The sequence below is a fragment of the Bombus huntii genome, chromosome 9 (genome assembly GCF_024542735.1).
Source record: "Bombus huntii isolate Logan2020A chromosome 9, iyBomHunt1.1, whole genome shotgun sequence".
In the NCBI taxonomy this organism is placed as follows: domain Eukaryota; kingdom Metazoa; phylum Arthropoda; class Insecta; order Hymenoptera; family Apidae; genus Bombus; species Bombus huntii.
Window position 1 is genome coordinate 6,711,828 of NC_066246.1, and position 17,751 is coordinate 6,729,578.

At 38.7% G+C, this 17,751-nt stretch overlaps 1 protein-coding gene across 3 annotated transcripts in view; it reads right to left on the minus strand.

Annotated features, from left to right (window-relative positions):
* Positions 1 to 17,751, minus strand: part of LOC126869857 (laminin subunit alpha-1) — a 199,866-nt gene that overhangs the window by 102,015 nt on the left and 80,100 nt on the right. Inside the window, exons 5-13 of one of the 3 annotated variants that reach the window (XM_050626915.1) lie at positions 17,021 to 17,257; positions 16,302 to 16,463; positions 15,715 to 16,011; positions 13,723 to 13,983; positions 12,814 to 13,061; positions 12,047 to 12,281; positions 10,729 to 10,955; positions 9,986 to 10,173; positions 9,204 to 9,485 (exon numbers count right to left, since the gene is read on the minus strand). In XM_050626915.1, coding sequence (XP_050482872.1) covers positions 9,204 to 9,485; positions 9,986 to 10,173; positions 10,729 to 10,955; positions 12,047 to 12,281; positions 12,814 to 13,061; positions 13,723 to 13,983; positions 15,715 to 16,011; positions 16,302 to 16,463; positions 17,021 to 17,257 — 2,137 coding nt within the window. Of the gene's footprint in view, positions 1 to 9,203; positions 9,486 to 9,985; positions 10,174 to 10,728; positions 10,956 to 12,046; positions 12,282 to 12,813; positions 13,062 to 13,722; positions 13,984 to 15,714; positions 16,012 to 16,301; positions 16,464 to 17,020; positions 17,258 to 17,751 lie in introns of those variants that run through there. The other 2 variants (XM_050626916.1, XM_050626917.1) reach the window with 2 other exon arrangements.

The window sequence follows — 17,751 nt, forward strand, 5'->3', positions numbered from 1 at the left end:
TTTCGACGAATTTGGTGTAATAACAAATGCACCCTGCTACGTATGCTCGCTTATCGAACTTTTTCTTCCCTTTCGAAAGCGATCTTATATGACAATGGATTAATAATATCGAAGTTGCAGCCACGTACTCGTTAACCTATATTTTTGAAAGTTGGTGGTAATATCCGTCTATCGTCGTTTCGCAATCGAACAATCTACTCGCAGCGATCTATTCGTCCTCGTTCGTCTATTGCGAAAAAAGCCGCGATCAAACTGTATACGAGATGCTCGTGTAACATGCCACCTCTTAACTAACCCACATAAATCAATGAACACGCGAGTGGTATGATCCATCGGTTTCGCCAAACAATGATGATACGTCGGGACATCGAAAATCTATACACCGGAGGATAGAAGCTTGTATTGGTAGACAGCATTCCGCGGTTTCGTCGAGTTTTTGCGGCGTGGATCGAGAGTGAAAGAGCGGTCCGGCTCCTAAGCACGGGTCGGTCGCGGCGCGGGGAAAGCGCGCGAACAAGAGGAGGCGGCAGCAAGAACGGCCACGAAATGTCGCCTCCGTGTCACTGTCCGCGAGGGTCCTTATACAGAAGCCGTTATCGGTCCAGAGGATCGCCGCCACTTCGTATTGTATATCGGCGGCGATTTAAAAAGGGAATGACGTTTTATCGTGCAGTACGATCGATAAGGCGTGCTCGAGAATGGTAGGAAGCCCGTCTTTTCTTCTGCGACCCCCTCGAACACCGCGTAAGAAATGACTTACTGACGGCTTTAAGCGGCGCTTCTGCTGCGAACGATCTACCAAAAGTGATCTACCGATCGTAAGACTCGATGGACGATCTAGCCTGAACGTAAGTTGCACTTTTGCATTTTTACGAAATATCTTAGCCGTTAGGGAAGCTTCTGTTGTTGTACTATATATACATGCTTTTTACTCGATACGAAAATGATGGCAAAGATGAAATAATTAGTCCGAATGAAATAATAAACAATTTTGTTTGCAAAAATTTTCTAGTTGAGAAATAAGTTGCTTCCGCAAAATGAAAAATGTCTAAGCAATAAAGAAGACGTAAAATAATGGGATTTTTCTAGACATTTTGCGTAAAATAGATTGTATCTGAAAGAAATGTAAATGCAAAAGGATATTTCTCCATGCGCACTGATTCTCCCTCTTGCTATAACAAAGATGGTAAAGATGAAATAATTAGTCCGAATGAAATAATAAACAATTTTGTTTGCAAAAATGTTCTAGTTGAGAAATAAGTTGCTTCCACAAAATGAAAAATGTCTAAGCAATAAAGAAGACGTAAAATAATGGGATTTTTCTAGACATTTTGCGTAAAATAGATTGTATCTGAAAGAAATGTAAATGCAAAAGGATATTTCTCCATGCGCACTGATTCTCCCTCTTGCTATAACAAAGATGGTAAAGATGAAATAATTAGTCCGAATGAAATAATAAACAATTTTGTTTGCAAAAATGTTCTAGTTGAGAAATAAGTTGCTTCCACAAAATGAAAAATGTCTAAGCAATAAAGAAGACGTAAAATAATGGGATTTTTCTAGACATTTTGCGTAAAATAGATTGTATCTGAAAGAAATGTAAATGCGCACTGATTCTCCCTCTTGTTATAACAAATAATTACATTTATAATTATGCGATAAATGTTATCTTGACAATTTTAACTACTTATACAATTTTAAGATAAATCTTTCGTTTGTTATTACTCTAACCCAATACGATATGTTGTAGCTTGCGTAATAATCATATAACGTATAATCAAATTCGCAAATCCTGCAACAAGAACACCACAGGATTTTACAATCGAAGCTCTGTAATAGCGATACAATTTCGCAGCTAACTTTGTTTACCGTTTCCAAATCCTTTAGGCTTCGGACGATTACCTTGTTTTATTTGAAACGTCTTACAATCAGTCGATCTACGTCGTTTCTCTTCTTCGTCCAGTTCCACGCCTGGCTGTCTGTCGATAATCTCGTGTACGTTGCACTTTTTCCTGACAGTTCGATCTTTCTGCTGGCGCGAGCACGATAAGATACCCTGTGCCATGATCAGAAGTATATGACTGGGATTTCCGATGATAGCTGCCTACGCTTGCTGATGAGAACCAGATCGCGCGGGGATTAGCAGACCAATAGATAGGATAAATCACCGAGTTTTTTCAATCTCATTCGATAATGATACGAGTGCTCGGTGCTCGATAGGAGAAACAAGTCGGACAGTTTCAAATAATCTCTTGATTTCGTTTAAGTGCCGCTATTAGAATCCGAACGAAATGTAAAACTAAGTAGTAAAACGATGCGTAAACACGACATTACTGAAAAGACTTAAACCACTCGTACGTATAGCAAAAATGTATAAACGCGCACTATCGTTCTTTCTTTCGCGGATTTCTTCTTGTGGATTAAATTCTTGTAAATCCGTACTGGTAACCTTCATTTACATCTATTTCCAATTGCGTAAACGGTAGTTTGCCTACTACACGGCACAGATACTTCGTGATACTTCGCGCGGATCGAATACACAGATACATAACACATAAATACAATTTATCAATCGTTCTTTATCTCATAACGATTCTATTATCATTTCTTCCATATTTCATATTTTTCCCATAACCGTAGTATAATACACGCTCAAATAATCTATACACTTACGTAACGTTCTCCTTTTACTTCTACTCGTAGATTCTATTGACAAATTTTATTTTATTGACAGATATAAAAATCCTGGCATCTCGTGTACGATGAAATAATAAATAAAATGTACCGATGCATATTGCCGCTGTTTTTGCGAAGCTGGCCATTCAGAAAGTTCGCCGTTGTACTGTGTAAATACTTAGATCCTCGATCAGGATCGAGCGTGGGTGGACTGCGAGTCTCGCTCCGTGAGAGATCGACTGGATCCGGATGGAAACTCGAGAACCGCGAAAACGTCAAACCAGCTATCGAGACGGTTGCCACGATAATCGTCGACCCCCTCGCGAGTAGCATTGTAGTTGCACGCCGGTTTCGAGGCTCGAGTTTCGAGTCGAGCGAGATTCGTACGTTGGGAGCGGCCCTCGAAAACTGGGTGGAGATTAAAAGCACGATTCGATGGTATGCCGTTGCCTTTGTATTCGTGTCTCGTTGATGAGGAGAAATTTTGATTTTTCAAATGTTTAATCGAGCAACGTAGATCGTAACGACTGTGCAACATGTTGCTCGTGCATTTAACAAACGCGAGTGATTTGGTTTGATTATGAGTTACCCGAAGGAATTCGAGCGATTTAACCAGTTAGCTGTTGCGATCACTTTGCACGGTGTGTACGTAAAATGCGTCGTAAAACGTAAGCGATGACGAGTATACTCGTTAAACGCAGGGTATGTGTGGTTGCTATGATATAAAATTAATTCGTAATGAGACGACTGTTGTATTTTTTAATTTTATTACTGAAATCTACTGCAATTTAAACAGCAGATTGTAGCTACTTTCTACGCACGACGAGTATACTCGTCATAACAGGAAATATTGCCATTTCTTCATCGCGAGTGTAATACTAACTGGTTAAATCTTGCTACAAGGAAATCGAGATTCCTTCGAATTTTTTTCTTCGAATCGACTCACTGTCGATTTTACGAATTTTTATTTGCTTCGATGAAATCGAGGTATTTCGTTGTTTCTTCTTAGACCTGAGTCTGTGGCCACATTCGTAGCTCGTGGCTTCGAACGTATCTATGCATCTCTATTTTCTATACCTTCACTTATTCGCGTATTTCACGCTTCCTATCGATGTAATTTCCAGATGAAAGTGAGAAATCACGATATTTCGAGACAAACGACTTCTCTACAAAACATACATTCGCGAGTACTCGACAAGAAAGCGTTTCTTTATCAAACACAGCGAATTAACGAAACAAATCTCGCTGTAAAGAATCTGAATTTTCCCTCTGAATGTTGCCGGGTAACTAGAATTTCTTTAAGCACACGGATAAATGAATAATGACATTGAAACGAAGCATCGATAGCTCGTATATCATCGCTGTCCCAAACATCCGTTTCTAATAGAACTTTTTCAATGGCGATCGTTTAACTTTACGATTACATCGTACATCCACGATGAACATAATTTCTCATTTCAAAAAGGTACTCCACGTAAACGTTGCATTCTCGCGATATCGATTCGATCCGAGAAAAATTCATTCGCGGACACGTTCCACGACTCTCGAAACGCCAATGGCGAACGATTGCGAGAACGACACGAATACTCGAAGGTTCGCCATTCCGTTATTGCCGTGTATCGCGTCGTGAAATGCGAACTCGCGTCCACTTGTAAAGTTCACCGGAGTCTCTGGATCATAGCTTGGACTTGGAACAAGCCCCGGGCCCCGGTGCTTTGTGGAAATGATCCTCTGCTATCTGCTGACCACCGCTCGCATGCACGAAACATTACGGTAGGCACGATCGAATCTACGCTTCGGGCATCGTATAAACTTCTGTGTATAGCAGAGAGCACAATGCAAGCAGCGGCAGTTTTCATCATTTCCGTGAACGTGAAACGGTGGTTCAGCTACGTTTTCGTGGCGTGTTGTCCCTGCTGTGCGCGGCTATCAGTTGTTGGCTCGCTGTTTAGCGTTTCGGCCTGCTTGTCTCTACTGGCACAGGCGTGTACAATGTGTTAAAAAATAACGATCCAGGTCTTGTTTGTTTGCTGCATTTTTCATGATGGTTAAAGTTTACAGCACGAGTAGACGCATTTGCTATTTTTCCAACGATAGTATACCGCGAACAGATACGATGTTACGAAGGTTTGACGCGGAGTTAACGACGACAGGAACTTCAATAAGCGATACACAACACGGGTGTGTTCGCGCTGATTTTTGCTTTTGTGAGATAGTGAAACGGAAATATAGAGATTTGTTTCGCCCTCCAAGTGTTGTATTGTATTTATTTATTCATTTACACGGAAAATAATAGTAAAATCCTTGGTATATGAGGTAACAAAGTAGGGAGAGTTGCAATTAACATATACATATGTATACATATGCTAGTTAATATACAGGGTGGTTGGTAACTGGTGGTACAAGCGGAAAGGGGGTGATTCTACGCGAAAAAAGGGGTCGAAAATATAGAATAACAATTTTTCGTTCGAGGCTTTGTTTTCGAGAAAATCGACTTTGAATTTTCGCTCGGTACGCGTGCACTTTATCACGTCTCGTTATGACGGATCTCGATGGAAAAATTAAAAAGAAAAAATTAAAAAAAAAAGATTTTTATTCTATATTTTTGACTTCTTTGTTCGTCTAGAATCACCCCCTTTCCGCTTGTACCACCAGTTACCAACCACCCCGTATATATATATTAACTATATATATTTTATTATTATATTCATTATATATTTATTTATTTTTATATTTTTTATTTATTATATATTATTATTATTTATTATATATATGTATATATTAATGTATATAATAACTATGTATTATATATATATAGGTCACAGATATAAATATAAATGAAAAATAAATTGAAGTATAAATTCCAACGAGTGTTTTAAGGAGACTTAGATTTGCCCAGAAATACCTATTGCGTAGGAAATATTTTATCGTAAACAATTTATATATTCGTCCATGTCATGTGCAATATTACGTAAATCCCTGCACCTTAAAATTCCCCATAAATACGCAGAAATCCACAGTTTGCTAATGTGCATTAATTTAATTTCCTATATCTTAGTGGATTTCACGCATCATTGCTAATAAAGTACAAATCGATCAAAATATCTAGATGCTTATGAGCAGTGTTTACGACATTTTCGTGCTTCGATGGAAGCATGATTGACGTTTGATTTGCATACAGGACGACGTACAGAGATTATTAAGCGGCTCGGTTATCGCACCGCGACCTAAACACCTCTGCCCACGTTTAATTGCCGCGTAAGCCTGACTAAAGACGTTTTAAAGAGAGGCTACGTCCGAGATACGCGGATTGATTTACGCTGAGACCGATCTTTGCCTCTGCTAACCGTACGCGTCCGATCTATCTACTGGCGAACGGCGATTAACCTTAGCATAATTCTGCCTGATTAGCGGATCTGGGAAACGTGCAGCCGCTAACGAGTTCCGGGTGCATTTATGCAGCTCGGCGAGGATAAGAAACGTCCTCTTTTTTTCCTAGGCAAATGAGCCACCGGTTTCATCTCGAAAATTCATTAACGATAGAGTAAGACGAACAGACGAAATTCGAGGATAAAATCAGCAGTTTTTCCGATAGCAGAATAAAATTACATATGCGAGGGGGTAATTGGTGTAGAATATACACCGAGTGAAAATCTGATGTTTCAGTTATGAACCTTTAATAAACGACTTCGCCAGGCTATAATTCCAAGTACTACGTAGTACTGTGTATACTGCCACGTAGTGTATATACGCGTTAGAGTCTTCAGTTTTACGTACATTCTCGTCTATAGACCATTGGAACACCTGCTGTTTTCCTATGAAACGCGATAATTGACCCAGATTAGCGGTAAAAGGTTTGTTCGATCGGACTTTTGTATTCGTTAAGATAACGATCAAGAATAGAAGATAGAAGTTAACGAAGAATCGTTTGTTAGAGTTATAGAAAAATTAGTTACAAAAAAAAAAAAAAAAAAATGAGTTTACGATTATAAGTTAACCGCGCGATATTATCTTGTATGTTGAAAAAATTTGAAGCCGTAAGTCAGCCCAAAATCCGAGTTTGATTCATAGAATTATTTGCATACTTTACGGTATTCGTGCGTACGGTAGTAACGTGAGATGGGAATCGTTTGAACGCGAGAAAGAAGAAAGTTGCGTATCGTCGTAGTCGCAGAAAGCTAATTAACATCTCAGGCAAGTGGCGGCTCGAATGGAATGAGCTAAAGCAAGCCAGAGGCTCGTGTCTCGTGTATGGCGCGCCATATCTTACGATATCTGTCCCCGTATCTCGACGCGGTTGTGAGATACGGTGTCCTGGCCGCTGTTTCGACTAATCGTAAATAAGGATTCGATTTCGCACTTTCTTGCCATGGATAAGTTGCGAGAACACGAAACAATAAATTCCTTTTCTTTTGCGTGGGTTCCAGGCTCTATGGTGGAAAGCCATCGGGGAGAACGTTCAGGGGCTGCGAACGCTTTTATGGATCATCGAGGAATAATTCTTGAAATTATTTATCGAGGCAATTGCGAGCCTAAAATAATTTATTAAAAATACATCGTCATAAATGAATCATACATTATAGTAGATATTATCCGGTTTGAAAAACGTGTCAGCGCACTTAGGAAAATAAAAACCGATAGTATTTTGACAGTATTTTGAATCTTATACAGACGTAATTGGTTGTTAAGATGTTTCGTCGTTGTTTTACACAGGACGAAGTCTGCGAACGTAAATGTGACGTGAATAGGAATTAAACTGATAGTGCAGCACCAGAACATTTATACTGAGAAATTAAAAGATTTCTTACAAAGCTGTAGTAAAATAAACGATTGCTACGAATCAGTAATTACACAAGTATTTACTCGTACGACTATCCACGCGGAGAAGCACTGGCTGCTATTAGTAAGACGTCCAATGATCTAACAACTCTATCACGCCACGTACTTTCTCAATGTATCTTCATAAATAATTTTCCGCTACGTTAAAAAAGATCTGAACAGTCGATAGATCGCTCTTATCAAAAGACCCTTATTTTCCTGATTTATCTTAAAGAAATTCTAATTATATTCTGCTAAGGAAGTTAACGACAATAGTCAACGAATAATAATTTAATAAATTTCCTAACGATATAAAATTTAACATACATCTAATTTTCCTTCGTTCTGAATTCTTCGTCTACTCCATAGAACCGATCAAAACATTTTTCCACTATTCGTAGTGATTTGTCGAAAGATCCGGACAGCGGCAAAAGTGTGGCGGAAAAAGCCACATAAATGGCACAGTGACTACATTGATCTCGTGCTTGCGATGGGTGGATCGATCGATCATTCGAGTAACGGGATCTCCGAACACGAGTGGCCGTGGATTACGCAACTATCACGATCCACGGTTAGATCGGCGATGACGAGCAAAGAGAAGCCTTAAGCGCATTTACATGAGCATTCGACCTCGCATCGCATGATTACGATTTATGGGATTTTTTAGGCTGCTTGATCTATCAAGCCGGTCTTCCATGTCTTCATCGAAGTTACTCGAAGGAATAAATATCTTGTAACTCTTGAGTATTAGGCATAGAAAGTTAGGCATAGAAACGAACACTTCTCCACTTTTGTGCAAAGTAGAAATTTTATTCCTGGAGAGAACTCGTTTCTATACGATATACGTTTTCATTGCTAATACGTTTTCGTATATCAATCAAGTTTCGTCAATGCGATCGCGACGATCACTTGTTCCCTATAGATTGTTAATCGCTTCATTTACGGTCATTTCTCACGCGTTATCATCACGAAAATCCTTGCATCGATCAAAACAAAAAAATGTCACGTTTATCTCGTTGGTCGAATGGAAAGGAAATTCATTGAGAACTTTGCAAACCGCGTCCCTTCACCTCTTGCCAAGAATTTCAAGCACGAAACAGTAACTGGTGAAAAGCATGCAAGGCGAAACGGTGCTACAGACGGAAATCGCGGTCGTAAATTAAAACTAAGCTAAACAGATTATACGTCAGGAGCGCTGTACGGGCAAGGGTGGTTCGACTCTTGTAAATCTCAAGTAACATTCTCGACTCATGACCGTTGCCCGTGCTGGATAAGTGGCCCGTACTTAAGGGAGCTCCGAGATAAACATCCGCGGCTTAGTTGAAACAAGATCGGGCGTTATGCATCACTCTTGCTCGCGTTCCTCGACAGCGAAGCTACGGCGCTTCCTACCTCCAGCAACCTTTACGCTGCTCGTTCGTTGCTCTGTCGCTACCTGTTGCGCGTACTATGTGCGTTACGCGGACGCTCCTCCTTAAGGTAATAAAAAAGACGTTCCTCCGTTCGTGACTTCAACCCTTTGGCGATAGCCGCCGCGAGATCAAATAAAAAAGTTGGGTAATTTAAAACAAAAAATGCGAACAGAACGTTCGGATAAATTTTGGAATTTTTAGAAATTTAAGAAATCTTTCCGGAGTTTTAAAGATCTTACAAATTTTTATTATAGCGTTCATGCAAAATCATTGTTGCGAAAGTAGAATAGTACGCACCGTTGCAGCCTTCCGTGGACAATCCGTAATGGTCGATGTCACAGTGGTCACACCGGAAGCCAAGGACACCTTCCGTGCACCTGCATTCGCCGGTTACAGGATCGCAGATCTCGTCGAGGGCACCCACGTCGCAGTCACATTCTCGGCAACCTGCAGTCACGTTCCCGTAACCTTCGATGCAAGAGGAGCAGTCACGACCCTCGAACAAAGGCTTGCAGGGACACTGACCGCTCTTCTCGTCGCATTCGATGGAACTGGTGCCCAGAGGATCGCAGTTACAGGCTGCAAACGTGAGATTTTCGTGTTTAGATAGCTCGTGAAGAGCAGAGAATATTTTAATAGATATTTTAATCAACTAACAAAACACGATACCACGAGATGAGTTTTAATAAATGGACACGATCTTTTTTTTATATTGTCGTTAATTATATGTTTTCATCGAGAGATATTGAATTGAACAATGGGAAAATAATTTTGTTAAGGTAGAGTCGACGAATTCTTAGTAAATAATTCATTGAATGTTTAACCTGAATTGGCACCAGCGACTGATTTAACAATTTCGTTTAATAACGTATCGAATTGTTAATTTCTATTAATTACAATAACGCTGATTTAAACTTTAGTGATGATTCTCCTTAGAAATAGGTAGAATATACAGGTTGTGAACTACTGTAAAACGTTAGAGAACATTTAGAGACGAAAGTAAGAACGTTCGATATTCACGAGATATCGCGTGCTAACATTGATGAAATAACGAACCAGAAGTAACAGATGATACTCACGCAAGCAGTTCTGTTCCAAAGGATTTCCGTAATGAGCTGGTTTACATTTGTCGCATTTCCAGCCTTCCGTGTTACCGCGACACTCCAAGCAGCGTCCTGTTTCCTGATCGCAGGGGCCGCCGCCGCAAAAACACGGCTCGCATGTGCCACCAGGTATCAGAGGATTTCCGAAGAATCCTATGTCACAGCTTTCGGAACAAAGTGAAATCTCAATTTAGTTATCGTTATTCTTTCACGTTGATTAATATCGACGGAATTTTGTCAAATTTTTAGAAAAAAAAAAAAAAAAAATGTCATAGATTTTTAAGGATAATGCTATTTAACGTAGTAAATAGGAAAACATTTTATTAGAAGTTTAACGTTGTTGAAATTATAACAACATATTGTAGCACATTTTATACTTAAAAAATTAATTAAATGATAAATCGGGTAAAGTTGAGTTATTTAAATCGGTTGGGTACACATTTTGGACAAGCTAAGCAATTTGCTTGTAATTCGCCAAATTCGCTTATGAATTATATTTTTGAGTGATTTGTATTTCAAATCAGAATAAATTAGGTACATTACGGTGTATGATACAGCGTGCAGTATAATATAGAGTATAGTATATGGTATGATGTATAGTATAATGCGTAAGAATTTTGATTATTCTGTGCAATATTCAAAGTTGAATTTAAAAAAATTAACCAGGCTAATTGCTCGATTTTATATCGCTCTCCTGTTACATAGTTATGAGCATTTACCTTTCACAGTGATCGCCAGTATAACCCTTTGGACATTGCGTGCATACATATCCACTATCGATATCAGTAGGGTCATCCAGCTGACAATTTGGACTAAAATTGTTGGTCTCGATTAAAAGTGGACAGGCACACCTTTTGCAATCATCTGATGTGCCCGTTAGAGCGATGCCGTAAAAACCAGGTGCACAACGATCGCATTTTGGACCCACTGTGTTATGTTCACAGGTCTATCGAACAAAATTAAAAAAGTTTTAATTATCTAAGTACCTAAGTGATTTCTAGAGAAAAAAGAAACATTACATTTACTTGTAAAATACAAAAAATTGTTTTTGTCTATTGTTAGTTATGTTACGATATTTTTAAGTTGTTGATTAAGTGGCATTCTCTTAAATGAAAAAGTAAAGAAAAGGAAAATTGAAATCGAATGTAACAAATTTAAATTATTTTGATAGAAAATTCGAAATATATATACAGGGTGGTTGATAACTGGTGGTACAAGCGGAAAGGGGGTGATTCTACGCGGAAAAAGAAGTCGAAAATATAGAATAAAGATTTTTCGTTCGAGGCTTTGTTTTCGGGAAAATCGACTTTGAATTTTCGTCCGGTACGCGTGCACTTTATCACGTCTCGTTATAACGGATCTCACTGTAGATCGTTGTCCTGGTGGAAAAATTAAAAAAAAAAAATTGAAAAAAAAATTAAAAAAGAATTTTTATTCCATATTTTCGACTTCTTTTTTCGCGTAGAATCATCCCCCTTCCGCTTGTACCACCAGTTACCAACCACCCTGTATATTAACCGTCGATAAAGTCGATATCTTCTCTTTTGAGATAAATCTTTCATAAATTTACCATGTACTTTCTTCATTACCATTAGTTGGTTATAGTATTAAGGAAGATAAGGTAGGAATCTATGCAAATGAATTTTGGTTGATGTCTATGCTATGAATATCACATACATACAGATACTAGGCTAGGAATATAGTAATTTTACTTTTTTTTCGAATATTAATGAATAATTGAATATATCTACGAGTCAAAATATATCTACATACCCTTTCTAATGTTAACACATTGTTGACCGGACACGAATAAACTCCTGTATTTATACTGATTATAAAAACAAGTTATCTCTCTCATAAACGCTACATTCTATACTAACCTTTTATTACATTGTTTAGACAATATTTACTTTCAAGCTGTACTCTTTGCATTGGTTTTTTTCATAATTTCCGACTCGAAAATTATACATTATACATTGCGAAATATGGTTTACCAAATAGAATTAAAAATTACAAAGTAGATACGGAAATACTCACTGTGCATTCCCCAAGAACAAGGTCACAAGTACTCGCGTGCCCATTACAGTCGCATTTCACGCATACGTGATGATTCTGATGATCGGACCCATTTTGGATCAATTTTACGTAGCCCCATGCACAATTTTCGCACGATAGACCCGTGTATCCCTCGGGGCATTCGCACTTCTCCACCAAATTATTATTCTCGCCACTGGATGAAATATCTCCGACTGACACAACCGCCGATTGTAGACTGAAACGCAAGGAAAATACTTCATTTAAACCTGTCGTAATTGTCGAATTTGAGAAATTTCTCTTCTCTCGTGATAACAATGTCCGTGTATAGCGTGAATGGCGCGAATTTTAAATTAAGTATAAGTTAAGACAACCAAAACACAAGTTTATCGTAGAAGTTTTACAACTAGTTTTTTGAATCGCTAAAATAACATGAATTGCCATATAAAATATTTCAATAAATCAAGAATAAATAATACGTTACATCCAACAAATATTTCTAACCTCAATAATTCGTTACATCCAACAAATATTTCTAACCTCAATAATTCGTTACATCCAACAAATATTTCTAACCTCAAACAGTGTTTGAGCAATAAGATGCTATACTACTTTTTCCAATAAAATTAAACATGCGTACTATGTTAAAGCTGTCGCTTAATGAAACATCGTAAAAATTATAAAACTAAATAAAAAGAAAAACAAAAGAAGCAAATGGACTATGTAGATAATAAGTAATTTTATTTTCTTTGGATCATCGATTTACGCACCTTCCTTCGATCTGTTCGGAGTGATACTGCGCCCTTATCATGAGATACTTTAAATCCGCAAGGACCTTCATCATTTGTATCCTGGTAACAGCGTCTCCGCGAAATTCGGTTCTTCTCAGCCTGGTAGGAATATCTTGAATCTCACCACGTACATGGTACCAGCCGTCTTCGCGTAGAGGCACGGTGATCTCTGCTTCCTGGCCATTATATTGTTCCTCGCCGTAAGCTATTCGCATGCCATTATTACCCTACGAGGAAACAAGACGAGGAGATTAATTCAAAAAAAGAAAAGCTAATCATCGTAATCTACCTTTTGGGGGCAAACAAACAACTTAAAACGGATGCGAGAGGAAGAGATGCACAGGGTGGTCTGTTAGGCTCTCGTATCTCGAAGTGTCTGCAATATTTTCTAACCAAGGAGACGCGGTGTTCAATGTCGAATAGTAATTTAGAAATTCGAGAATACCTGGTAACAAGAAAAAAAAAAAAAAAAATAACAAGACAAATTCGAAACGTTGTTACGATACATCGTGGAATATCAAAGAACGTTTCTTTTTTAATTCATTTACATATTTAGGATCGCATCCTCTTCCAAGGATCATTAGCTTATGAATATTATATTTGCATAAATAAATATTTCATCATAACAAAAGTAATTCCTTATTTTACATATAAATATATCCAATTATACCGAAATAAATAATCCATTAGAATGAGTAAATTTAAAATCATGTAAACCTCAAGAGTTCTCCTATTACATGATAAAAGACCGATGAAATTATTTTTACTACGCGATTTTAATTATTACTATATCCTTCTATTTGATCGTAGAACGATTTGTTCCCTCAAACAAATTTCAGTGAACACTTTCTCACGCTATTACTCATACGTGAAAGACGGTATACTTACGACTAGAACAACGTTAGGCCCTGTAGTCGGTCTTCCACTGGTGTCACCGCGCATAACGACCCAGCTGACAGAGTAAGTAAGATTGCTGCCGTAAGACGATAGTCGATTACCGCAATAAATCCGTGGAGCTAACCAGAAAGGACTATCGTATTCGACGTCGAACGCTGCGATCGTCAGCCACCCATTATCCGTGTCCAAAATAGGAACAATGGCACGAGTTGCATTTACATCGGTCACCAACCAATTCTCCAGCGAGGATATCTGAAATTAATCGACGAGAATGGACTTTCTCTTTGCTGAGAAATTTTTTCCTACATATAAATAGTCATCGGATTAATTGAAACGCGACCCGTCAAATGCTCTTCAATCTCATTGAAGCGATTAACTTTTGAGAGATTCGAGGATTTCAGGTATTTGAGAATTCGAAAACCTAGGGCTAATCGTTGAGACGTTTGAAAACTATCTAAATAAAACGTAACCTAAGGTGTGATGCGATTCGACATCTTCGATGTTAAATGAAAATTGTTACACAGAATGTAGAATTCGAGACGTAAATCGAATAAATAACAGGAATTTGAATAAAAGAAATGATACGCTTCAGAATATTACGATTAGAAAATAATTACGTGAAATAATTGCAAAATTAACTGATCAGTAGTTGCTCTAAGTTAAGTTAAGCAGTTAAGTGCGAAGTGTAATTCACAGCTGTTGCCTTATGAAACTGCGTTCGATTTAATTTTCCTCTTTCCCGTTAAAACGATAACAACGTACTATTAAGTTTCTGCCCGTTTCGCTGGATACACGCGACGCAGAAGAGTTGTCGCGCGACAAAGTAATTGCGGACTTGTCGTTGGCTCGTGAGTAGATAAATGCAGTTATTGTCCATTTATCCGGTTCGTCGTGAAACCGGAGCGCGTCGCATCTCTGTTAAATCTCGAGTGTTCAAACGAGGGAGTTGTCTCGAGACAATTTTAATTACTTTCGCCTTGCAGTGTAATTAAATGTATATTTCATTACTACACGTTGCACTTAATTCTTGTCTGTGTTCATACGCATATTCGTTCTTCTATCTCTTAACTCTTGGGAAATATAACTTTCTATTTCTTCGAGTATCAAGAGCGTGAATTAGTTTCGAGGGAAATTTCACTTTTCTCGCTAAACATGCATTTGCTCCAGGAAAATCAAAGGCGTTACGTTAATCGGAATCTCTTCCTTCGTTTTCTACAACTTTTGCCCAACTTTCCGAGACAAGAGTTGCATGCCACGACGATGGAGTATTTATTTTTCGAATCGATCCACCCATCAACTATTTTTTCCACTCCTGCGACGTTTATGAAGCGCGTACCTCCCAGTGCGTGCTGTATTGACTGGAAAAGGTAGTAGTCCGATGGAGTCAGGTCTGGAGAATACACGGAGTGTGGGAAGACTCTCCATTCTAACTCCAACAATATTTGTTTCACGAAACAACGTTGTTCGCTGCGGCGCGTGGTCGTGCATCGCCATGCAAGAGAATAACTAGCGTCGTTTATTTGATATTCGTGAACGTCCTTAGTCTAGAACTACGCTTTCTGAGCTTTCAATGGCTCGTAGAACAAATCTTCTTGGTCTCACCAAATAGGGAGCATTACGTTTCGACTGTGAATTTTATAGATTTCGTTCCACGGTTTTAAAATTCAATCGTTTACTCGTACGTATTTACTTGTTTACTGTCGCTTGTAATACATTAGGCATCTAACAAAAATATCAATACATTTTCACGTTATAATTCAATACAGCCGCTGGAACCTACAACTAACTCTTCCTTCAGAGTCCCTCGAAACTAATTCACACTCGCGACATTCAACTTCCTAATTACATTCGTCGAAATTCTTCAACACTGTTCTTCGTTTATTCGACTAACTTATATTCTATTACGTTTCAAATTGCATCATCCAGCATTATCTAGCTAATCAGTGTTCGAATAAAAATCAATAACATCTATGATCTACTCACTGTGGAATAAGATAATTTAGCGGTTCCACAATGATCGCTAACGCCGAAACAGTAACACGGAAGGCATCCATCGAGATTTTCCTTAGTCAGCGCAAAGTGTCCCGGTTTGCACTGGTCGCACAACTCGCCAGCGACGTTCGCCTTGCAGAGGCAGTCCCCCTCGCAGTCGTGAGACGGGAGGATCCCGCGGGAATCGCACGGACATGGCATGCAATCAGGAAACTGACGATAACCGGCTGCACACTGGTCGCACTTGTATCCCGAATAACCCGGTTTGCAATCACAAGCGCCTGCTACCTGAAACACGATCGGTGTTTAACTCGATCAAGATTGATTTGGCCAACGATAATAGCGAAATGTTTAAGGTATCGACGACGAAACGCAGAGTTTGTTTCTGCGAAAGTAGCTGACAGACGTAAAGAAGGAAGAAGTTTTCGTAATTTTGTTCTTTTTGATTTCTGTATAAATGTGAAATTTTATCGTGGACAATGTAACACCTAAAAATTCATCGAGTATTTACCAGGTTCAAATTGCGAATAAATTTCCTGTAGACAAAACGAAAGATCATCGTACGAACACGTGCCTACCTTTCCCATATGAACGTACGAGTCATCCGGGGTGCAGTAACCCGTGCTACCGTGTACGTTGCAGTCGCACGGTACGCAAGGTTCAGGATCATCAGGGGCAACCCCGTTCGGCCTGTAATAATTAACCTGACACTTCTCGCAATTGATTCCAGCCGTGTGTTCCTGAAACAAATCATTTTACAAGGGACGTTAGCACAGATGTTGGAAACTCTATACGCGTCGCAAGGTGTTCTATGTTTAGTTGCTTCGAAATTTAAATATTAGAAATAATATAAGAACAATAATAGGAAGAATATTAGGAACAATATTCATAAAGTTTGACAAGAAGCACAGTATAGATGCCGATTTTGAAACAAAGATCGAAGGTAGAAGCAGCTCTGATTAAAGCATTTACAGAGTCCCAAATTCCTTTCTCGTAACACACACATATACATATATATATATACACACAACTATAACTACATTACTAATCGCAAAGAAATAAATTCCCACAACAAAAGCACAACGTATCGCACAACGAATAAAAGCGTAATTTACATTCATAGGATCAGACAATGCTGTTCATACGTATGCTGGTCACTTTCTACGTAAGACACATATATAAACAAACAGATTCGTGCAGCATTCCTTTCGTCATCGACAGTCACATTCGCAAAACAAATTGACGATGTATCGGCAATTTCATTCGACGATATTTCTCTCGTGAAATTCGGGCTTACTGTGCAATTAATGCAGACACCACCGCCGCGAAATTTCCCACGAATGTCCATAGACATTCTTCTGTCGGCCACATCCTGATCATATCTGCACGAGGTTGCATGTCCATTGCAGTTGCATTTCTCACAGTGAAAGCCCTTCGCAGCTGTGCCAGGTTTCCACGGAATCTGATTGTACATGGGACAGCATTTTTCGCATCTTTCGCCGCACGTGTGGCGCTCGCATTCGCATTCTTGATGCTGAGAAACAATACCACCTCTTAATGGAAACTTGTTAATCTTCTCGGTTTAGTATTACTGGTTAAACGTCTAGGTATCCGATTTTTCTACGTGTTTACGACTAATACGGTCTTCAAGCAAACCTTCGCTTCAGTGTTAGTAGATTTTGATGTTTCTTTCGATAAATATACTAGACGATATGGAAATAGCTGGTATTTGATTCGTAAAGTATTCATTGCGTATATTATTTGTGAAGTATCCGGAATGCAAAGAACGTAGAAAATTGTGTACTATGATTAGTGTATTTCGCTCGTAACGCCAGTGTTAATATTAATTATTTAATACCGAATAATAATAAATTTCAAGTTTGTCTATGACGAACGATAAGTTCACGCCACTTGACGATATCTGAAAAAGAAGGGAAAGGCAATCCTTCTCTGTTGTTACGTTTCCAAGAAACGAATATCTCGCTGCTAATTCCTTGAAACCGAAAAAGTGAAGTGGCTGAGCGATAT